This window comes from Siphateles boraxobius, unplaced genomic scaffold, assembly GCF_051911475.1.
Source record: "Siphateles boraxobius isolate OS27281-9 unplaced genomic scaffold, OSU_SipBor_1 20, whole genome shotgun sequence".
Taxonomy (NCBI): domain Eukaryota; kingdom Metazoa; phylum Chordata; class Actinopteri; order Cypriniformes; family Leuciscidae; genus Siphateles; species Siphateles boraxobius.
In genome coordinates, this window is record NW_027508811.1 from 6,949,667 (window position 1) to 6,973,904 (window position 24,238).

Below are 24,238 nucleotides of genomic sequence, written 5' to 3' on the forward strand. Positions count from 1 at the left end.
TTTGGTTTAACTTGTAATTATAATAAATATACTTACTATTGCACAGTAGTGTACTTTAGTTATAATAATAATAATAATAATACAGTTTATTAAAATGTACAGAAACTCAAAGGTATGCATTACAACCGACCATAATAAAAGTTTGATCTAACTTGAAGAAATGTTGATAGAAATATATTACTATTGCACTTATTAAAGTAAAAACAATAAATATAGCTGCAAGCAACAATTGTCAGGGCCAAGCGCAGAGAAGACGATAAGACATGCCAACATGGCTGGGAGTGTCAGACCAAATGCAACAATCAGCAATTAAAGGCATTTTAAGAGGATTTTTTGCAAAATGGCTGAATAATCATATTCGAACAGTCATACAATCATGCAGTCACTAATAATATGAATTAACGGTTTTCTAACACAATTATGAAATTGACAGTGAGGTGACAACAACACAACACATACATAGTTTGGGTCAATATGTCAAGGAATTGCAGAGATACAGCCTTAGAGTAATTTTGGCATCATACCTCAAATTTTCTGACCTGCGGTATATGAAAACGGTAACATCTATCAACACGAAATCCATAACTTTTTGGTGGTACAGTCTGGAGATGATACGATTTTATTTTGGTTAAAATCAGACAAACGGTCTAGGAGGAGTTCGAAAAAGTATGTATTGAATAAAAATCAAGATGGCGGAAAGGAAGACCTGCCAAATACGACAGACTTGGTATCTATGTTCTCGGCGTGACCCAAGAGATCTATTAAGACCAGTTTCATTGCAATAGGCTAATTTATTCAAAATGTATTAACTTTTTTAGAAATTTCATTATAACTTTTGACCAAAAGGTTGCGCTGCCCCGAAACATTTTCATTACATTCAGGGCATGTTGCCAAAGACACATACTGAGTTCCCTCAGGGCATCGTACTGATTTTCACCAGCGTATAGGCTGTCCCCTATTGCCAAATCATACACAACCATGTCACAGGCTAGATCGATTGGGCTATACCTCAGTGGCAGCAACCATATAGCGTGCACATACACACACACGCACTTACTTTTCTCTCTCTCTCTCAAGTTATTTATGTTGAAAGGAATGGCTACTGTTCTCTGCTTTTCAATCATTTGCACACACATTTCTGTCATTTTTCTATCTGAAGCTATTGTTGCCTGCAACATTGAAAGCTCTGTTTCTGTGTTTAGCGCAGCGCTCACGTGATTGCCACCAGTTCAGGATAAAATTCGTGCAGGACAGTCGTGCCGTGTACCAGCTGCTTTGACGCGATTATCAGGTTAACTGGTTCGTAACGTGTGCGATATCTCACGACCTTCCGATTGTCCGAACTCGCACCGTGTACGCCCACCTTTAGTGTTGCTATATTAATTCCATGGTGAATGTTGGTGATTTGTTGATTGAAAATCTTTCATGGCACAATGTTTCTCCTGGTTTCCACATCGGTGCTGTTTGATCTGATATCTATGGTTTATAACAGAGAATTCCGCATTGAAATTAAACTCTTCTCCTCACTAGGTCTCACAGTGATGTTATTTATTCTGCAGCGAATTCAAAAGCTTTCTCACTGGATCTCCCAGCACTGTGTAATAACAGTGTTGCATGCTCGAGATCAATCAATTATTGGCCCGAGCTGATAAACGGTTCGTGCAATGCAGCTCAAACGAGTAGCGCGGTTTCATTGCACAGCACATTCGTTTAGTTTGTCGCTTGATCTTGACTCGCAGGAAAAAAGGTCGTAAAATGTGAACATCTGGTCGCAGTCTGGAACCCTGCTTGTGTAAAAGCTGTTCTGTTCTCATGCTCTTATGGCTTTGTTTGACATTAAATATCCCAAGAGTTTATTTAAATCATTAAGAGCCTGATGAAAGAAAAGCTAACCATGGGTAGAGTCAGAATATGTTAATTCAGTCATATATTGAGTGTTTATTATGTTGACATGAATGTATTAATAAAGGGTGAGACTGCACGATTAATCATAATGACTACAATCACGAAATGGCTTAGTGTGTTTGGCGGTCCGTGTTTCATAATGAAGTGTGGCACTGTGTGCATTTACACATGATCTGGTGTTTTCAGCATCTCAGAGCATCTCGGTTTGCAGGAAATGCTGCTCCATACAATCTCATTTCTGTCTGTGCTCTGAGTTTCGAATGCTTATACCGTGTATTGGGAACAACTTGCGGCAATCATCTTTCCAAGCTTGAAATGAGAAGCGCTTATCCACCTTTTTCCTAACGAGCCTAATCTGTTTTAGAATATGGGAGGCACTTCTGGTTTGGGGTAAGTTCCACTTAAAAAGACTGAAACAAAATCATAAAGTTGTTGTGCTACAAATAATCCAGTTATTTTAGCTGTACGAAAATAGCTTGTTATGCTGCTTGAAATTGCAAACAGGTATTTTAGTCAAGTCAAGTCAAATATATTTATATAGCGCTTTTCACAATACAGATTGTATCAAAGCTGCTTCACAGTATCAATCAAAACAACTTAACAATGTTTGTTTATTACTGGAAAAAAAAGACATCCAAGTTTGGTAGAGCTAATCATTGGTATAATTGGTTAATTAATTTGAATATCCCCAACTGAGCAAGCCAAAGGCAACAGTAGCAAGGAACCGAAAAACTCCATCCAGTGACCTAATGGTGTCCTAACACCCCATCAAATGACCCAATGGAGAAAAAAAAAAGAAAAAAACCTTGGGAGAACCCAGGCTCAGTCGGGGGCCAGTTCTCCTCTGGCGTTTATGAACTAGAGGCCGAATTTACAGTAACTGTAAGATAAAAAATTTATATGAATGCCTGGCTAAATAGATGCGTCTTCAGTCTAGTTTTAAACTGGGACAGCGAGTCTGAGCTACGAACAATATCAGGAAGGCTATTCCAGAGCTTCGGAGCTAAATGTGAAAATGCTCTGCCTCCTTTGGTAGATCTGGATATCCTAGGAATGACCAGAAGCCTCGAATCTAGTGATCTTAAAGAGCGCAATGGATTATAAGGCGATAGAAGATCCGTTAAATAGACTGGAGCTAAACCATTTAGAGCTTTATAAGTCAAAAGCAATACCTTGTATTTAATACGGAACTTTATAGGTAACCAATGAAGTGATGATAAAATCGGTGTTATATGATCATATTTTCTTTATCTAGTAAGAACTCTAGCGGCTGCATTTTGGACTAACTGTAGCTTGTTTACTGAAGATGCAGGACAACCAGCTAATAAAGCATTACAGTAATCTAGTCTCGAGGTCATGAATGCATGAACTAACTTTTCTGCATCAGAGACTGATAGCATATTACGTAGCTTAGCAATGTTTCTAAGGTGGAAAAAGGCTGTTTTTGTAACATATGAAATATGCTTTTCAAAAGACAGGTTGCGGTCTAGTATAACACCCAGGTCTTTTACTGTAGCGGATAAAGTAACAGGGCATCCTACTATGTTAAAGTCGTGCTGTGAAGGGTTTTGTGGACGGTTTTTAGAACCGATAAGTATTACCTCTGTCTTGTCTGGATTTAATAAAAGAAAATTACGCGTCATCCAATCTTTTATATCATTAACACAATCTGTCAATTTGGATAATTTAGCGTATTCATCTGGCCGTGATGAAATATATATTTGAGTGTCATCAGCATAACAATGGAAACTAATTCCATGTTTCCTTAGAATATTACCAAGTGGCAGCATATATATTGAGAATAATAAAGGGCCTAACACAGATCCCTGCGGCATTCCATAGTTTGCCAAAGTTATAATCGATTTTTCTCCATTTAAGTAGACGAAATGGTAGCGGTCAGATAAGTATGACCTGAACCAGCTTAATGCTTGTCCTTGAACACCAGTGTAATTTTGTAGTCGATCTAAGAGTATTGTGTGATCTATAGTATCGAACGCAGCACTAAGATCAAGTAAAACTAGTACTGAGATACAGCCTTGGTCCGAAGCTAAAAGTAAATCATTTGTGATTCTAACAAGCGCAGTTTCAGTGCTATGATGTGGCCTGAATTAGGGCTGCAACAACTAATCGATAAAATCGATTATAATCGATTATGAAAATCGTTGTCAACGAATGTCATTATCGATTAGTTGGTCTGCTTACGTCACGGGGAGCGTTTACTGGTACGCACCGTCTATGGTACGCACACACACGCAAGGTCTCTCTCCCTCAGGCGCTCTGCCGAGCGCGCGCGCTACACGGTTTGGAGCAGTCTCTTCTGTCTCGCATGCGAGCTCTTGCTTGCGCGCTCTAGATTTCGGGAGTTTGAACTAATTCGCGGGCATCAGGGAGCCGCAATCAATATGCGGGAGACTCCCGGGACTTCCGGGATGTCTGTATTTTGTCTCGAGCATCAGGTTGTGCAATCAGTTCGCTCGCAACGTAAGTGATGGATTAAAATAGCGCTACCGCAGAAATAGGTTAAATTAAAACGGTGTTTACAAAGTGAAGCATTAAATACAAAGGCAGTTAATAACAGCAGCAGTAAAATATTGTTTTTTAGTCACTGTACTCAGTGGTTTTCAGCGAATGCTTGTGCACTAATGCACAATTTCTCCTGTCCTTTACTCAAGCCTGTTAGCTTGCTGGGTAACGTTACCTCCATTCCGTTCTCTTTTTATAGCATTTGTCTACTAAGTTTTAATTGTTTTTCAAACGCGATCTACTGCGGCTCTACATTCACACAATTGTTTTCAGTCTTTCTATATTTATTTAATCAATTTATCCTTATATTATATTCTTTTATATATTATATATATAATATATATTATATTCTTTATCCTTATATTCCTTATATATAATTAATTTTAAATAAAATTAAATGAATTATATATTTTAGATGTTTTTAGTTTGTTTTTAGTTCAGATATTCACATCGTAACAACATGTCTGTGTAAATTTGTTTTAACAAAAATTGTGTTAAAACATAATATGTTGGATATCATTTTTTTAACAATAATCATCTTTGTCAACTTGCCATCAGCAATTATCATTAAAAACAATGCAAATATTGATATTAGTAAAACTCAATGTGTGGCTTTTGCACTTTTTAAAGTACACTTTTACACATAAATACCCTGATTTACGGTTTTATTTAGTTATAATAAAAAAAAAATCTAATTTAATTTCTATCCGATTAATCGATTAATCGAAAAAAATAATCGTCCGATTAATCGATTATCAAAATAATCGTTAGTTGCAGCCCTAGCCTGAATCCAGACTGAAACTTTTCATAGATGTCGTTTTCTTGCAAGAAAGAGCCGAGTTGAGCAGACACAACTTTTTCTAATATTTTTGACATAAATGGAAGATTCGAAATGGGTCTGTAATTTGCTAGGTTATTTGAATCTAATTGTGGTTTCTTAATAAGATGTTTTATAACTGCCAGCTTGAACGTTCTTGGAACATGACCTAAAGATAAAGATGAGTTAATAATATTGAGAAGAGGCTCTTCCACTATAGGTAACACTTCTTTCCGTAGTTCAGTTGGTATAGGATCTAATAAACATGTTGTTGTTTTAGATGAAGTGATAAGTTTATTTAACTCTTTTTGTTCTATGGTTGTAAAGCATTGTAATTGTTCTTGCGGGGTGATAATTGCGGCTGAATTATAAGGCGCGAGCAGAGATCGAACGTTTACGATTTTGATTCTGATGCTTTCAATTTTCTCGGTGAAGAAGTTCATGAAATCATTACTACTAAACTGTAACGAGGTATTTTGTTCAGACGACGTCTGTTTATTTGTTAGTCTTGCCACGGTATTAAATAAAAACCTTGGATTATTTCGGTTGTTTTCTATTAATTTGCTGAGGTGCTCCGCCCTGGCCGTTTTAAGGGCCTTTTTATAACGTGACATACTGTCTTTCCACGCAATTCTAAAGACCTCTAAATTAGTTTTTTTCCATTTACGCTCTAAATTACGGGTTTCTCTCTTTAAAACATACGTAGTATTATTGTACCATGGTGCTATACTTTTTTCTCTGACCTTTTTTAATCTAATGGGTGCAACAATATCCAATGTTCTAGAGAGAATGGAGCTCATAGTGCTAGTTAGTTTGTCTAGTTCATCTGTTTGTTTGGGTTCAGGCAGCAGCTGGGACAGATCAGATAAGCTATTTGAGAAATGATCTATGGTGGATGGACGAATTGTTCTACCTGGTCGATAACGTGGCGCAGCATGACATATTATAGCAGTGCGTAATATGCAAGTTACCAAGTAGTGGTCAGTGACATCATCACTTTGCGGTACAATATCTATATCGGTTGGATCGGTTCCATATGATATAATTAAATCGAGTGTATGATTAAGACGATGAGTTGGTCCGGTGACGTTTTGCTTGACCCCGAAGGAGTTTAATAAATCTGTAAACGCAACCCCTAACACATCATTTAAATTATCTACGTGTATGTTAAAATCTCCAACAATTAATGCTTTATCGACGTTGACCAAAAGATCTGATAGAAAGTCAGCAAACTCTTTTAGGAAATTGGCGTAAGGCCCTGGAGGTCTATATACGGTAGCCAATGCTAGAGATAATGTGTTTTTTTTTCTTACATCTAAGAGCGTAACATTTAGCACAAGCACTTCAAACGAATTAAACCTATGACGAGTTATCTGAGTAGCATTAAGGGTATCTCTGTAAATTGTTGCAACACCGCCGCCACGACCGATCAGACGGGGCTCATGCTTATAACAGTATCCTGGCGGAGTAGACTCATTTAGACCGAAATAATCATTTGGTTTAAGCCAGGTTTCAGTAAGGCACAGAACATCGAAATTATTATCTGTGACCATTTCATTTACAATAACCGCCTTAGGTGTGAGCGATCTAATGTTTAGGAGACCTAGCTTTAGAAATTGTTTTTGTTCACTACTAGCGAGATTTTTTGTTTTAATAACAATTAGATTTTTTCTAGATCCCGCAGTAGATTTATTATTTGATCTTAGTAAACGAGGAATAGACACAGTTTCTATGCAATGTTCTACACTAGTATTAATATCGATTAAATTGGTGCAGTAGAGACTGTGATTTGGATTTTTGGTTACTAGTCAAACGGTATTTAACATCTTGGAGATGTTATCCGACAGAAGATCTGCCCCGATTCTACTTGGGTGTAAGCCATCAGCGTGGAAGAGCCTCGGTCGCTCCCAAAACAGATTCCAATTATTTACAAAAATCAGTTTCTGCTCATTGCACCATGACAACAACCATTCATTTAGCGCGAATAATCTACTGAACTTTTCATGCCCTCGTCGGTACGTAGGAAGCGGTCCAGACACAATAATCGATGTTTCAGGCGATGTGCTGCGTACCGTATCGATAAGGCTCCTGAAGTCTTTCTTCAGAACCTCCGTCTGTCGCAGCCTAATGTCGTTAGCTCCCACGTGCAGCACAACAGCTCCGACGCGCTCGTCACCGTTCAAGATCTCAGTTACCCGCGCAGTGATATCGAGAACACGAGCACCAGGAAAGCAGTGACTGTGCACCTTACTTTTACCTAACGTAGCGTGGACGTGTCGGACGGTGGAATCGCCGATGATCACAGCATCGCGTTCCGTTTCACGAAGAGGGGAGAATCGGTTCTGAGTTGAGATCTCGAAAACCGGGAGGGGCGAAAAGATTCTTGTCCTGGCTCGCGGCTTCCGCGGAACCACCCAGGCTTCGTGGTGGTGTGTTGGAGCCGGAGTGAATGAAACCATGGCTGATCGTGACCTGGACGCTCGGGACCAATGCTGAGAAACGCACGGAGTAGACGAGGTCAGCGTCAGCGGGTTACTAACGTTAATCACTGATCCGTGTGCATCAGCGCGTGATGTTTCAAGAGCTAAACGCCGGTCTCTCAGCTCAGCTTGTCTCTCTAGAAGGTCACGGATCTGCTTTTCTACAGCTTCTAATTCAGACTGCACCGTGAGCAATTCAGATTTGTTCTCATCTGCACCAAAAGGTAAATAACATACACCTGATATATTCGCCATTTTAACAGATGGACAGTAAGTTAGCAATGATGCAACCAGTGATGCTATTAATATTTATACTAATTTATGACTCAAGTCTTGGGTAAAAACCGTCTTTTTAGTGGTATGGGTGTAATGTAGACGCACGATAGACGGGAAAACAAACAAACTCACAGCAGGCAACGAGTCTGACAAAAGCAGTCGATCGCAGGGCGAGCAGCAGTGAAGCAGTGTCTTGCTCTACGACCAACAACCAATGTTCAAACCGTATTTGCGGTTCCAGCCGTATAATGGCCAACAGTCCGAGTTGTAACAGTGACGCACGATAGATGGGAAAACAAACAAACTCACAGCAGGCAACGAGGCTGACAAAAGCAGTCGATCGCAGGGCGAGCAGCAGTGAAGCAGTGTCTCGCTCTACGACCAACAATCAATGTTCAAACCGTATTTGCGGTTCCAGCCGTATAATGGCCAACAGTCCGAGTTGTAATTATGAGTTAAATGATGGTTCAGAACAGAATAAAGAGAGAAATACGGAAAAACAGAAGGAAATACGAAGCTAATACGAGGCTTAGACAGCCACGACGCAAACAAACTCACAGCTCACAGCAGGCAGCGAGGCGGACAAAAGCAATCGAGCAATGTGAGCGTTTAGTGCGTTTATGATCACAATAATAAAATAAGATGATATATTATTTTAGTATCGTGATCATAAATGGACTAATAGTTTTATTATTTACTGTACTTTATTCTTCTAGTTACCTATAGTGGTTAATGAATCGAAAGTCTCGCACATTCACAGAAAATAGCTTACTTCTGCATTGCAAAATAAGGTAGAGATAGAGAATGAAGTTATTGTTTCACAAGTGTCCTTGGATGCTTTCTGCTTGCTTGAATTCTGACGTAACCATTTCCAACACGTCAGTCGCAATAGAGGCCGAGTGTCCTTTTATATTACTAAGTGTTTACTAAATGACGTGTGAGCATTTGTAATGTCACTCTCAGATAGTGTCAGTTTCAGATCGCATGATGCGGTTCTTTGTTAATCTCTGTTAGTGATTCAGTGTCATGTGAAATCAAACACCTGAAGTTGTTTAGATTTGGTAGTAACTTGTTCAGATTGGTTAACATCTGGACAAAGTGCATGTAAAAAAGGCAAATCTGATATCCACCTGGAAAGCAGGTGAGAGTTGTGTGCGTTTGCCTTGTCGTATGTTAGTCGCATTTAAAAGAAGCCCATCAGCTGGAGTTTTTGTGTGAATCCGAGTGTGTTTGTGTAGAGTTTTGCGTGACCACAAATGGCAACCTAATGGAGAACTGAAAAGCTGACTGAATTCACAACTTTTTTTTGCAGTAGCCACACTGTTACGGACTGCACACTGCACGTAAGGACAAAACTTGACAGCTAAGACACTTGTTGATGTAGATGACAGATTTCTTTGCTTGCTCATTGGCTTGTTTACACCCCATCCCATAGAAATGATCTAGTCACACATCGTAGAAACCATAACCAGTGGGATATCTGTCAAGAGGGCATTTTTTTTACTGTGGAAGTCTGGGAGCTCTTTCCACTGCTGAGAGCGGATGGGTGGTTTTTGTCATAGTTTGGTTTGTGGAAATGTTAAATATGAATCCCAACTATAAAATTTGCAGAGCATGAATAATTGTGAATAAGATGAAGTTATGGGTGGATGTTTAATTTGGGACCCATTTCATGATCCATTAATTTCTAAATTTATCACAAGGAGCTGGCTAATTATTTTGCTGTAGATTGAGATCATGTGTTTGTTTCTTAAAGCATTTTTGGGCTATTCTTCTGGATTCTCTCTGATTTGTTTTACACAAGTTCTAATATATTCGATAGTTGATACAAATTTCTGATACCAGATAACAATTTGTTGACAGAGAATTTAAGGTGATTTGATCAGTGACGTTATAGTTGCGTATGAATGTCTCAAGATAAGTGAGGCTTTTTCACAGAAGTCGTTTTTCTAGTTTTAAATTTGTACTTAAATAATTTCACATGGTTACATCAAAAGTTAGAATTTAATTAAATCCTTCCTAATAAATTTATTTTGCTGTCTGTTAGCTTTGGTGTAAAAGACTTTTATAAAAACAATTTGGTGGCAAACAAATTGTTTGGAAACCACAAAACGCTACATGTGTTAGTAGAATCGTCTCCCTTGTTGACAAACCTCACATATTATGCTGTAATTATAGTCCACGGAGATGCACTGTAAGAAGGCACATTAGCATTCAAAAGTTTGGGATTAGACTTTTTCTTTCTTTCTTTTTTTAAAAGAAATTAACACTTTTTACTTAAAGATGTATTAAGTTAATCAAAAGTGACAGTAAGGACTTAACACTTATTTGAAATAAATTGTTTGCAACAATGCTGTTTATTTGAATTTTCTATTCATAGAAGAAACTCATGTTTTCACAGTTTCCACAAAAATATTAAGCAGCAACTGTTTTCCACAACAACAACAAAATATTTTTGAGCACCAAACAGCGTATTAGAATGATTTCTGAAGGATCACGTGACAATGCACTAATGCCTCTGAAAATTCAGGAATAAATTACATTTTAAATTCTATATCACAATATTACTTACTGTGTTTTTGTTCAAAGAAATGCAGCCTTGGTGAGCATAAGAGACTTCTTTCAAAACATTAAAAACTACTCCTGACCCCAATCTTTTCAACGGTAGTGTATTTTGAAGAATGTCAATGGGGTCCAAAACAAATGATGACAGAATTTGTATTTTTGGGTGAACTATTCCATGAAAATATTTGAAAGTAATGATCATTTTAAAAACCCTCATTCGGGGCATTTGTGATGATATGCAAGGATATTTCTAGCACTTGAATCTAAATGGCTGTATAATGATGTAAAGTTGCAGTGAAAATCTCACAAGTGGTTTATCCTCCACCAAATTGTAATTAGTTCTGTGTTTGTGGGAAATCCAAAAGATCCTGAAGCTGGGTGATTGAGCCAAAGGGACGAGTTTAGTCATTGGTAAGCTTGATTTATTAAAATTGACACTTACTAAATGCTTACAGCTTGTTCACTGAGAAGTGCATCAAGCTCAAAGGAAGCTTCAGCTTCAGTTCAGCTTTCAACAGACAAACCCTCAGGCCCTGCTGCTGTCCTTTACACACACTCTCTCACATTATCTCACATGCACACACTCTTGGGCATGGCCTGTTTGTCTTGAGTGGAGAGGAAGTGGTCAGACCTTGTAGGCTTGTCTTCATAGCTGTGTTGTTTCTTGTTTGTCACACAAAGCCATGCACTGTGATGCTGCAGATGTCCTGTGTTGAAACTCAAGTGCATACTGCCCCAAACGGTTGTTCCTTCCAGTCATTAATGTTCTGACAGCTATGTTTCTTTCTGTATCTAATCATGAAGACGTGTGAAACAGGTGGTTGTGTTTTGTGTGTGAGTTTTCAGTTGAAAGGTCTGCAGCAGAATGGAGAAGTGGTTACAGTCAGTTAACATCCATCTTTGGGTTGAGGTCAAACAACAAGTTTGAAAGGCTTCTATTTTAAAAATATTGGGTTTCATATTTTTTACCTTGTATATTCTAGGGGAGGACGCTGTCGTATTAATATTCTCTCTCTTTTTTTCTTTTGTCTATAATCTTTTTGCGTGAGTTTTGTGAGTGATGAGATTTTCAGCTGTTGTGAACAGATCAAGAGATTCTGAGAGCATCTCAGTGACGACCAATGCTTATGTAAAGGAAACTGCGCCACCTGCAGGAAACTATGCAGTATTCACTGTACTGAAGCCATTAAGTCATAAACAGATCATGTGTTCAAGGTGAAGATGCGTGGTCAATGAGTCACACGATAAATGGAAACTGTTTAAAACATACAGGTGTGTGATTCACTGCTTTAACAAAGCAGGTTGTGAAGGGAAGAGGTATGTGTGTTTGGCTGATAACGTCGTCTTCATTCTTCTTTAATAGGCCAGAGCCCACGTCATGATGCATCTAATTATTTGACTTGGGATTTTAAAACAAAATTGTGTGTATTTTAAAGGAATTAGTCACTTTTTTCACAATTTTCTGTATGGTAGCTGTTCTGCGTGTCATCTTTTTATAGTTCTTTGAGCATGCGGGTCAGTCCAAGACCATGATGATCTGTTCGCAGTGGAATCTGATTTTAGCCACATTTAAAACAACAATGTGAACGGCTATACAAAAAAAATCGGATCTGAGCAATAAATCAGAATTGAGCGCTAAGGCTCGCAGTGTGAAGATAAACTAAGAGTGAATGAGTTCTAGATGACGAGGTTCTGTTTGAATGGGCAACGAAATCACAAAAACCCACTAAGGTGAAGTATGAAGACTAATTAGTTCATAATAATCACTTTCAGCACTGAACAACAACCAGCCATCTGCTCTCCATATCTCATCCAACTATTCCGTCTTGTTTTTTTCAGTTTAATTTCTACAGCTGTCATCTACTGATTCGTGATTGATCAATAACATTCACTTTCTTTCTCTCTCTCCCTCGCTCTTTTTTAGGTGATGATTTCTCAATCATCCAGCAGGAGATTTTTATGGTGAAGGAATGCACCCATCACAACATTGTGGCTTACTTTGGCAGTTACCTCTGGTAACAATGGATAACTAGATTTTTCTATTTAATTTATTATTATAATTTATTATAAATTAATCTATAATAATTTATTTTCTATTGGATTTATTTTAGATGCCTATATTATGATGTATTTTTAATTTAAATTCCTCACATTTAAGTTTAAATTATACATATATGTTTTGTAAAGATATCTCTCTGTCTCTTTAGCCGTGAAAAATTGTGGATTTGTATGGAATACTGTGGTGGAGGATCCTTACAAGACATTTATCATGGTAAAATGGTTGTGTGTTTAAAAATCTCCATGTTGAATTGACACCCTGTATTTTTATCCTGTATGACACCACTGAACATGTGTGTGTTTGTGTACATGTGCAGTTACAGGTCCACTCTCTGAGCTTCAGATCGCCTATGTCTGCAGAGAGACATTACAGGTAAGATCTTTCAAACACTCACATGATCTAAAGGCCTGTTCACACCAAGGACGGTAACTATAACGATAACGTAAAATATATCGTTCTAAAACATTTTTTAATATAAAACAATAGCAGAGTCCACACCACAACGGCACAGAGCAACGATATTGTTTAAATCTCTTTTATAAAGATTTTTCCCAGCTGATGAACATTCTTTTTTTTCTTTTCTTTTTTTTTACAGCCAATCAAAATCCAAGCATTTAAAGCGGCAGACGAAATAACTGCAGCGCACGCTTAGAATAAACAGAACTATGTGGTCCACTAGTGTGGTCACAAATATAGTTATTGTTATAGTTATCGCTTTTGGTGTGAACTGGCCTTAATGCTGTAGAGACTCTGTTTCATTAAATTAATCCTTTAAACATCTTGAGATTATTCAAGTGTATGTATGTGTTTAGGGTCTGGGTTATCTGCACTCCAAAGGAAAGATGCACAGAGACATCAAGGTAATACAGTGTTATAATCAATGTATCTTTTTGGTGTTCTTCCTGTTTCACATTACATATTTTCCCCTGCTTGTTAATAACTCTAAGCTCATTGTGCAATAGGGGGCGAATATTCTGCTCACAGACAATGGAGATGTCAAATTAGGTGAGAGATTAACAATAAAATTGCTGTGTGGTTGTGTGTTACTGAATTTGACTAAACAAAGTTCTTCCCTTTTTTCAGCGGACTTTGGAGTCGCCGCTAAAATAACAGCCACGATGGCAAAAAGAAAATCCTTTATTGGGACGCCTTACTGGTAAGCCCCATTCCGTCTGTCTATGATTTGTGATGAAGCTACATTTGAAAGTACGTTTAAAAAGTCTGAAAAGAATATCAAAAAATGAAACGGCATCATAATAAACATCTACGGCCTTGTATTTTCAGTGCAGAAAACAAGAATGTAGAATACTCCAGAATGTAAAATGGAAATCTACCATAAGAACAGCAGAGCACATTTAGATGCACTCAGGCAGTGAAATGATCAAACATTCAAAGTCTTCCAAAAGACTATGAAATGTGGCCATAAATGCCTCATTTAGGATAGAATGGCTCCCATGGGATTTCTTGGAATCTGGGGTGGGCAACTTGTGCCAACACAGGCGGATGGACGAGGATAGACACACTAAGTTACAGCTTACAAGACAAGAATGTAGCTCTACAAGTTTCAATGAATGGAACCGTTTTGCAACTTTGTGTCTTTTCCTAATGAAAAACAGATAAAAAGAGGAATAAAGTCTATTTCAGTTCATGATAATCTTTGGGAACTGAGCACACAGGCAGAACCAGTCGTTATGTTCACCGTAATGTTAGAAACACAGATTCCCCTCACACATACAAAACCTAAAAATATAAGGCAGTCATAAAACTGTTTTTAAGGCCTGGAAAATTTTTTTTTTTTTAAAGTCAACAGACAAGTCACAGACATTTGTTCATATCTAAACAACTTCATAGCCTTGCTATTACTGTTGTGTAGAGTAAAGCTAGTCAGCTCTACTCAACGTAAAAGTCATGGCGCTTCATCGGTTAAACTGGGGAAAGTCTGGGGGGAAAAATTTGGTGTATCGTTTTCATGAACAGCTCCCTACATAACAAGATAATCCAAATTGGCTGACAAAAATATCACAAATGTGACAAGATCAAGGGGTAATAGCAATCCCTAAAAGAGGAACCAAAAGAAAAAACTTATATTAGGAGTTATCTCACTTTTCGGACACACTTTGTGAATGCTTGAAACGGGCAGTGGAGGTGGTTTAGACGTTCCAAGCTTATAATAATAATAATGCAAATGAACAAACAAGTGAAGATGACACACGAGTGTATTAATGCAAAAGAAAGCATGTCTTAGTTCTGTGAAACACAGCAAAACCAAAGTTACTCACATATTGAGAAGAAATAAAGCAACATCAACATCCGTTTTCATGTCTCTATCTCTCGCGGGTCCTACCTCTTGCCTGATAGTAGTCATTCTTTTTAAAGTTATATTCCCCTGGCCTTTTCCTCTTTTGTTTTCTCCCTGATCTCTCTCTCTTTAATCGTTCCGCTAATGTCTGTCTTGTGCACTGAGCTCTCAAAAAATCTATCTCCTACTTGTCCCTTACTGCTGATTGGCTCCAAGTGTTTTGTTGCTCGGTCCAATCCACTTTTCAACAGAGTTATTCAAAAATTGCTTACTGCACCTTTAATGTCTTGACTGCTCTGTGTTTGTGTGTGTGTAGGATGGCTCCAGAGGTGGCGGCAGTGGAGAAGAATGGGGGTTATAATCATCTGTGTGATATCTGGGCTGTTGGAATCACATCCATAGAACTGGCAGAGCTACAGCCACCCATGTTTGACCTCCATCCCATGAGGTACACACACACACACACACACACACACACTTGTTGCGTTTTTAACCAAGGCATTTGCTCTGGGCCTCAGAGTTATTGTGAGTCTCAATAACTTAATTATACACAAAAAATCTTCTATGTTTAGAGCCAAGATAATTAACCATTAAACTACCACCACATCCTCACATTATTATGTAATAATTTTTTTTTATTTTTTTATTTATTATCTCACTTTCTGTGTGTATGTACAGGGCTTTATTTCTGATGTCTAAAAGCAACTTTCAGCCACCCAAGTTAAAAGACAAGACCAAATGGTGAGTCTCTCTGGCCTGTTTTATGCTCATGTTTGCATATTTGAGCAATACAGAAATATAGACTTTGTATACTGAACAGTGACTTTTACAATTAAAATCATAAATCATCTCTTTACGTTTCTGTCCGTCTTATCTGTCTTGCTTTTCCACAGGTCTGCAGCCTTCCATAATTTTGTTAAAATTTCTCTCACTAAAAATCCGAAGAAGAGACCATCAGCTGAGAAGCTGCTTTCGGTAAAGATTTTCTCTGAATCTCCATTGTATCCGTTTATGGTTCCACACAGTTCAGGTCTTTAACTCGTTTATTGGAAGTGTTATGTGTACATGCAATGAAATGTGTGCTGCGTCCCAGTTCGCATACTATCCATCCTAAATAGTATTCAAAATTAGTTGAAACGGTGACAGCTACACACTCAAAAGTACTTTTTCTTCTCAAAAACAGTACATACTTTGTCTTCACAAAAACAGTACATACTTTTAGGGCATAGTATTATTAATTGAATTGGGACACAGCAATAAACTCTGTCACTTATAATATAGACAATTGTGCACTGACCTTTATATCTTAAAAAATCTCTTATGGTGAACAAAGCTCCATTCATTTGATTGAAAATACAGTAAAAAAAAAGTAATATTGTGAAATATTACTACAATTTTTATTTTATTTTAATATATTTAGTATTTATCCTGTGAATTCAAAACTGAATTTTCAGCATCATACAGATTTCAGTGTCACATGATCCTTCAGAAATGCTGATTTTGGGCTCAAGAAACATTTCTCGTTATTATCAATGTTGAAAATAGTTGGAAATTTTGTGGAAATGTTTTTTAGGATTCTTTGATGAATAGAAAGTTCAGAAGAACTGCATTTATTTGAGATAGAATTATTACTGAATATGAATATTACAGAGGGCACATCACAAGCAGCCACTCACTACGTTGTCTGTTTGTTTGCAGCACTTATTTGTGGCTCAGACAGGTTTGACTCGACGATTAGCTTTAGAGCTACTCGATAAGATGAACAACCCTGATAATCATCAGTCTCACTTCAGCCAAGGAGATGAAGATGACTTGGAGGTAAAACACATGACTTGTGCTTCTATGAGAGAGAAATATGGTTTCTATGAGTGGGTTGCACCAATAAGGATTAAGCTTGAATCTAGATTAAATCAAGGTTTATCTAAAATTCTGTTGTTCCAAACTTAAAACCTTCTTTAAAAATAAGCAGGTTTACATATAAAGCATTATTTTGATCCTGGATTTAATTTATATTTAAGATAGATTAACTTAAATCCGGTTGCTCCATAACTTTAAAGGGGTCATGAACTGCATTGTTTTAATTGTTTTTTTTTTATGTTTCCTGGGGTTCACTTATAATGTTAGTATGAATTTTACATTAAAAATGGTCATGATTTAGAAATTAAAGGCATTTTTCCTTCCCTGATTCTATCCTCTGATTTGAATGCTCTGTTTTAAGGGGCGTGTCTGTATGATACGCCCACTGCTGTGATTGGCTAACATCTTTGCAGTTGTAATAGTAAAAATGTGCTAAAAGTTTGAAAGATTTCCACATGTCATACTATCTATTACAGCTCTCAAGGTTAACTAATCGTGAAAATTGTTGATTATAGAATTATATTTAGATCTATAGCTTTATATTTATATCGTGGCATGAAAGGTTGCAGTGATGAGCATTGTAGCCGATTACAGACATGTTGAGCGCATGAATGAAGTGATCGCGTCATTACAACTCGATTTCTGCACTCACGAATGCCTTCATCATAACTAACAGTGCATACAGGATGTAAATAAGTGATTTATTGATTATAACGGGAGTTTTGGCTACCGTCCAGAACTCGGACACTGATTAACTTGCACCGTTTGATTGACAGCTCCCTTGTAAAGGGAGCGTTCTTTGATAGCTTTCTATTTATAATTTAATCACAGTTTAAACAACAGATTATTTTCATCCTACTAAGAGAAACAATGTGAAGTTTTCCATTTAGTCACTGGTTTGATTTGCTATCAAAGATTTTGAGACTAAGACACTCTGTGAATGCCAGTTGTTTTTATATCTCGGTTTTTTTGTCATAAGTCAGCTGCCATATTACTCCAATAATTGATACTATAAATATATTTCCATGTATGAAATCTTATGCAAGATTATGAAATCTATATGCACTGTCGCAATGTTTTCACTACCTGCTTGATCAATCCTTTATTCTAACTGTCTCTCTGCATAGCAGTTTATAAAGACAGCTGACATTTTACAAGTTTATATCCTTTATCTGCAAAAGCTACTTATGTCAAAGAGAGAGTTTCTAGTGGTCAAATTGTTGCTGTTCATTTACAAGGGCTAATCCATCATGTTAATGGTAAATGGAGGTTTTAATCCCAGGATCGAATTCTAATCCCAATCCCAATTTGTTAATCTGTGTTTAAAATTTAAATTGTGCAACACAACTGGATTTAAATTAAAACCCAGTTCAACAAATCCTTGATTAGATTTAAACTTAATTTAATCCTTATTGGTGCAATCCCCCCCCATGTCTTAAAATGTATGTTGGTGTGTGAGAGTTTATGTGCGTAAATATGTGACCGTTTCAGTGTATGAGTGTGTGTGCGCATGACTTTAAATGGTAAATGTGTGCAAGAAATTGTGTGTGGTATACATATTTTTACCACGTTTCTTTCTCTGCTTCGCAGCCGCTTGCAGAGCGCCATACCATCCGCTCGTCTCACAACAGGAGCTCTCGTGCTGAAAGAACCCAATCACAGATCAACTGTACGTGAGCATTTGTCAATCATGATGATGATTGAGTTTCCTGATGTATTGAAAAATCCCATCTCCCTTAGACCGTAGACAATTCCAGTTGATAACAGAACTTATTTTGTACACTCTATGTAGTGCTTGACTAGAAATCTTACATTTCATTTTATAATATTGTCATTGTCCTTAAAAGATTAACTAACCTCCCTCTGAGGACGTCCTAAATAGCATTATTTAGATTCTAAAAAATGCAAAGTTCTCTTTTATGTTTAGAATGTGGGTTATGGCCAATATTTACTACAGTCTACCATGTCCTTGCTCAGAAGTTGAGATGTGTTTAACCTTCATTTGTGAACGTGAGACCACAGACCACAATCATAAGTGCCTTCTCTTGGTCTTACTCTGTTCTTGAAGAGAGTTTTAGCTGCTTAGTTTAACTTCAGTTAGAAGTGTAAGCCTTGAGCCCCCCTGTGGGGGAGACATGGTACTACATGTGAGGGCTTCAACTCGAACGAAGCAACTCTTGTGCAAAGCATTCCAGGAGAACAGAATGTTAAAGATGAGTGCAGATAAGTTATGGTGACATTTTTCATCTCAGTGTCATGCTTGGTAAAAACAGTAGTATGCATTAAAGGTTTTTCTCTTGTCTCTGTATTTCAGTTGATAAGCTTCAGTTTGAGCCTCCCCTGAGGAAAGAGACTGAAGCGAGTGCCGAGATGGTGAGAGAAATATCACACATTGTCCACACATCACTAATATTAAAGGGGTGGTTAATTATGATTTCACTTTTCTAACTTTAGTTAGTGTGTAATGTTGCTGTTTGATCATAAACAACATCTGCAAAGTTACAACGCTCAAAGTTCAAAGCAAAGGAAGATATTTGCTTTTAAAGAAATCGTTTTTTAAGGACTACAACAAAAGGCTGATAGGGACTACACAACATTCCATCCGGGTTAGTGACATCACTAACCCTAAAATTTACATAACCATATTTACATATTGTAAAAAGGGTCATTATACCACCCCTTGAATATACACTACTGTTTGAAAGTTTGGGTCAGTAAGATGTTTTGTTTTAGTTTTTCAAGTGAAAGAAGTTCAAAAATACTTTTATTCAGCTAGAAGGCATTTAATTGATCAAAAGATTGATCAAAAGAGACAGTAAATACATTTACAATGTTACAAAATATTTCTATTTCAAATAAATGCTGTTATTTGATATTTTCTCTTTATCAAAACATCCTGGGAAAAAAGAGACCTCTTTCAAAACCAATAAAAACCGACCCCAAACTTTTAATAGTAGTGGTGCGTTTGTGTATATATTTAAATGTATACATGAACTATATATGTATACATACATACAGACAGACTCCAGAATAATCGTGCGCTTCAGTAAACTTCTAATGTCGTTTTTTGATACGCTTGAAACCAAACATGTTCGATGACGAAATCTGTATGAGTAGATTATTTGCACAAGTCAGGTGTCCAATGAAACCGGACTGACATGTATTTAAATGAGTCTCTATCAAACATTTCTTTGTTTGTTTTTTCCCCCCCCAGGATGTCACTAAAGACAATGATTTCTCTTCCCCCTGGAGCCCGTTTACTGAGGGCCCCATCACCTCCAGGTAACTATTAAAAGTCCTCTGAATGACTTTATGAACCGATTTGATTCCTGCTACTGCCGTCTGCATGAAAGCGCCTCCAGCAGTCACTTCCCTGTACTGTCTGCGTCATCTCTGTACGCACTTCCTTCTTTCAGCAGCATCTCACATGAGCTCTGTCTGCATTCCCTCTACTTTGACTGTTCTGTTGTTTTCTTTCTTTTCCCCGTTTTCCTTTCCTCTATCCCTTTGTGCACTCCTCCGCTGAAGGAGTCTTCTGAAGAGCGTTGAGGAGGAGTTGTTTATACGGTAAAGAATTGGTTTGTGTAGCTGTTATTTAACGGATCCATAGAAACTTCCACACAGGGTTTAAAATTAACACTCGCCAAGAGCACAAATGAGATAAAAATTGGCTTTTAGTAGTAAAGACAATTAATGAAAATAATGCATGATGTAAATTATTTATTTATTTATGGGTGATATGGTTTCCATTGGCAACCAAGTTTTCAATTTCCATCCACCATTGGCAGGTGTGGCAAAAGGTTAATTGTGTGCCCTGATTACACCACACAAAAATTGCAGATTCATCTCCCCCTCTGAACTAAGTAGCCCTTTCTGTCTGTTTCTCTCTCTCTCTCTCTCTCTCTCTCTCTCTGTCTGTCTCTGAAGAGGACATTTGGCTCCATTAGAAGATGCTTTTGAGGAAGTTGATCTGTAAGTGTGGCACTTTTAATCATTAAACATTGACTTAAAGAGTTTATTTTCTTCTTGGGTTTGCTCACTTGGGTTTATAAAGTAACATATTCTGTTAAACTAGTATTGAAAAATATGTGCTGTGAAAATACAAATTAATATTCAATCACAAACAAAGAGCAACTAAGTCACTCTTTCTGTGTTTCATCTCCCCCTCTCAGTTCGACTCTTAAACAGGGAGTGCCGCCACCTCTGCCTCCTAAGGTAACTATGAGTTTGTGTAAAAGCGTAGATGGCTATATTTATATTTGTTGGAATGTTTTGTTTAAATTCCCATTTGTTTTTGCAATTCTCTTTCCCATCAGCCCTCTCAGGCCCGGTCGAGCAGTGTATCTGACGAGTTTGCTTTGATCGAAGGCTGCCAGACAGTGCGGAGGTTCCCGGGTTCTGATAACGGGCCGATACCAGTGGCTCGCAGACAAAGCACACCTGAGAGAGGAAGTAACACAGATCACACCACCTCAGACTACCTGTCTGTGAGTATCAGCAGCCCAGGACTGCTCTCACACACCGCAGACCACGGTAAGACCTCACCTCACATACAATCATGTTTACGCAGGGCTGCTGTTTGTGTACTACTCTCATATATGTGTGTGTTGGAGACTATATAGATGTGTATTCTAACTGTTTTCTATTTTAATATACTTTAAAATGTAATTTATTCCTGTGTTGGAAATTTTTTTCATCATTACTTCAGAAACGTCCTTCAGAAATCATTCTAATGTGCTGATTTGGTGCTCAAGAAACATTTCTTACTATTATTATTAATTTTAAAAGCAGTTGTGCTGATTGATATTTTTGTGGAAACATGATACATTTTTTTTAATAGAAAGTTCAAAAGAAAAGCATTTATCTTTTGTAACATTATAAATTACTTTAATGTCTTTAAAAAAATCTATTTTATGCAAACAATTATAAAAAAAGTCTTACCATCCCCAAACTTTTGAACGATAATGTACATTCAGTTGCATATTATTGCACAATAAATCAACAGTGGGATCAGAATCCCTTGTTTATCATGGAACCACTTGCCAAATATATAAATGGACATGAAATATTGATTTGATCATTTTAATTTTACGATAGACAGTTTGCTTGCTGAATTATCCAATTTCAGGACTCAACTATATTTTACAAGTGAAGTTGACCGATCAGAATGACATATTCCAGAGAGTTGTGATAAATAATTAAACCTTTCAAATTTCTCTCTCACTCTTTGTAGAGGAAGATTCAGACGGAAGTGTAAACGGAGATGTGTCAAAATCACCTCCTGGTCGTCCCCTGAGGAAAGAGAGAAAAGATTTTCCAGTAAGTGTTTGAGTCTTTGTGGGTGTGTGTCCTGTTAAGAGGAGTGTGACGCAAGAAGAGAATGTGGCTCCTCTACTCATTTTTTTCTTTTCCTTTCTATAGAAACCTGCTATTAACGGTCTACCGCCCACTCCCAAAGTCCTGGTGAGTGACATCACACATAACTTGCTGACTAAATGCTAATATCTGCCCATCTCATTATACAACAGCTATTTGCTCAGTCCTTTATTTGAATTCTGTGTTTTATAACTGCCATAATCTCACATATTACCTGTCTGTGTGTCTGCAGATGGGAGCTTGTTTCTCAAAGGTTTTTGATGGTTGTCCTCTTAAAATTAACTGTGCCACTTCATGGATTCACCCAGATACCAAAGGTAAACTCCTGAAATCCGATATATGGCTGATACTACCTTATCAGTTTTTTTATATATACATACTAAGTTAATCAGTTTTAAATGCTACAAGGGAATTTAGGCATTACAATATTATTATGTACAGTATGAAAATGATATTGATTTTGAGATTTGGTAAAACCTTTGTTAAATTTACAGTGTTTTTAAATTAAAATTAGTACTTTTTTAAATTAAGTGTAAAGGATAGGGTTGATTTTTAAGGGCTGAAAATTGTTTAATGTTTTTGAAAGAAGGCTCTTATGTTCACCAAGGCTGTTTATTTATACAAATACAGTAAAAACAAAATTATTAAATATTATTACAATTTAAAGTAACTGTTTTCTATTTTAATATATTTTAAAATTTAATTTATTCCTGTGATGGTAAAGCTGAATTATTAGCAGCCATTACTCTATCATTTTATTATGTGATTTGGTGCTCACAAACAGTTGTGCTGCTTAATATTTTTGTAGAAACTGTGATTTATGTTTTTCAGAAAGTTCAAAAAAACAGCTGTCACTTTTGATCCATTTAATACTGAATTACAGTTTGTAATACAATATTAGCTGATACTGATAAAAAATAAATAAAAAAAACTCTGTTAACATTAATTTTTTTGGTTGTTATTTTTAGACCAGTATCTGATATTTGGCACTGAAGACGGTATCTACACACTGAACCTGAACGAGCTACATGAAGCCACCATGGAGCAGGTACTGTTTAAACTCTTGCCACTCACCGTTGCTCTCTAGCGTCTGGTGGTGGTTGAGGAGAGACACCGACATGATTGTAAAGTGCTTTGGGTGTACAGTAGTACATATGAAAGCACTATATAAATGCCTCATTCATTCATTCATTCATACCCCATAAATACCAGCAGGTCCATGAACTCATAAACCGCTGTGTTGATATGTTTCAGTTGTTTCCACGGAGATGCACATGGCTGTACATAATCAATAATAATTTGATGTCCTTATCAGGTAAGTGAGAGTGATGTGGGAGCAGCTCTTCTGTCTTTCTGTTACTGAGATTCTCTGCAGGACCTACATGATCCCTGTCTGTCTTTCTGTTTCTCTCTGTGTTCGCGGCTGATTTTACTGCTTTGCTGGCTCATCTAATGCCTAAATCACCATAATCAGAAGGTAAAATGTCAAATCTCTGTCTTCTATGGCACACGCTCACACCGCTAATATCACATCATCTTTCTAGTCTCATTCTTTCTCTGATTCTGATTTTGGTTCAACTTGCGTAACTACAGCTCAGCTTTTCTATGTGCAGGGAGTAATGACTATTCATTTCTGTGGGGCATTTTTTCCATTCTCATAAGCACAAATTATGAATTATATCATACCCTGTGTGTAGTCATACCCTGTGTATTATATGTGTTTGATGTGTGTTGTCTCTCGTTCAAAGGGAAGACATTTCAGTTGTATACCCATAATTTGATTGGGCTGTTTGAACAGCTCAGGAAACCTGGACTGGCCACTCAATTCCACACCCACAGATTCCCTGACAGGATACTACCCAGGTACACACACACACACACACACACACACACACACACACACACACACACACACACACACACACACACACACACACACACACACACACACACAGCCACAGATTCCCTGACAGGATACTACCCAGGTACACACACACACACACACACACACACACACACACCCACAGATTCCCTGACAGGATACTACCCAGGTACACACACACACACACACACACACACAC

The 24,238-nt window shown here is 37.4% G+C and overlaps 1 protein-coding gene across 4 annotated transcripts in view; it reads left to right on the forward strand.

Moving 5' to 3' along the window:
- The window catches only part of map4k5 (mitogen-activated protein kinase kinase kinase kinase 5), a 38,506-nt gene that overhangs the window by 6,510 nt on the left and 7,758 nt on the right, over nt 1-24,238 (forward strand). For 2 of the 4 annotated variants that reach the window (XM_077236488.1, XM_077236489.1), the window contains exons 4-25: nt 12,491-12,581; nt 12,774-12,838; nt 12,942-12,997; nt 13,438-13,485; nt 13,588-13,630; nt 13,709-13,781; nt 15,241-15,372; nt 15,603-15,665; nt 15,818-15,899; nt 16,623-16,742; nt 18,372-18,450; nt 19,096-19,154; nt 19,996-20,063; nt 20,709-20,753; nt 20,954-20,996; nt 21,098-21,314; nt 22,015-22,100; nt 22,203-22,244; nt 22,390-22,474; nt 23,126-23,205; nt 23,412-23,472; nt 23,906-24,020. In XM_077236488.1, the coding sequence (XP_077092603.1) occupies nt 12,491-12,581; nt 12,774-12,838; nt 12,942-12,997; nt 13,438-13,485; nt 13,588-13,630; nt 13,709-13,781; nt 15,241-15,372; nt 15,603-15,665; nt 15,818-15,899; nt 16,623-16,742; nt 18,372-18,450; nt 19,096-19,154; nt 19,996-20,063; nt 20,709-20,753; nt 20,954-20,996; nt 21,098-21,314; nt 22,015-22,100; nt 22,203-22,244; nt 22,390-22,474; nt 23,126-23,205; nt 23,412-23,472; nt 23,906-24,020 (1,753 nt within the window). The remainder of the gene's footprint in view (nt 1-12,490; nt 12,582-12,773; nt 12,839-12,941; nt 12,998-13,437; nt 13,486-13,587; nt 13,631-13,708; nt 13,782-15,240; nt 15,373-15,602; nt 15,666-15,817; nt 15,900-16,622; nt 16,743-18,371; nt 18,451-19,095; nt 19,155-19,995; nt 20,064-20,708; nt 20,754-20,953; nt 20,997-21,097; nt 21,315-22,014; nt 22,101-22,202; nt 22,245-22,389; nt 22,475-23,125; nt 23,206-23,411; nt 23,473-23,905; nt 24,021-24,238) is intronic. The other 2 variants (XM_077236490.1, XM_077236491.1) reach the window with 1 other exon arrangement.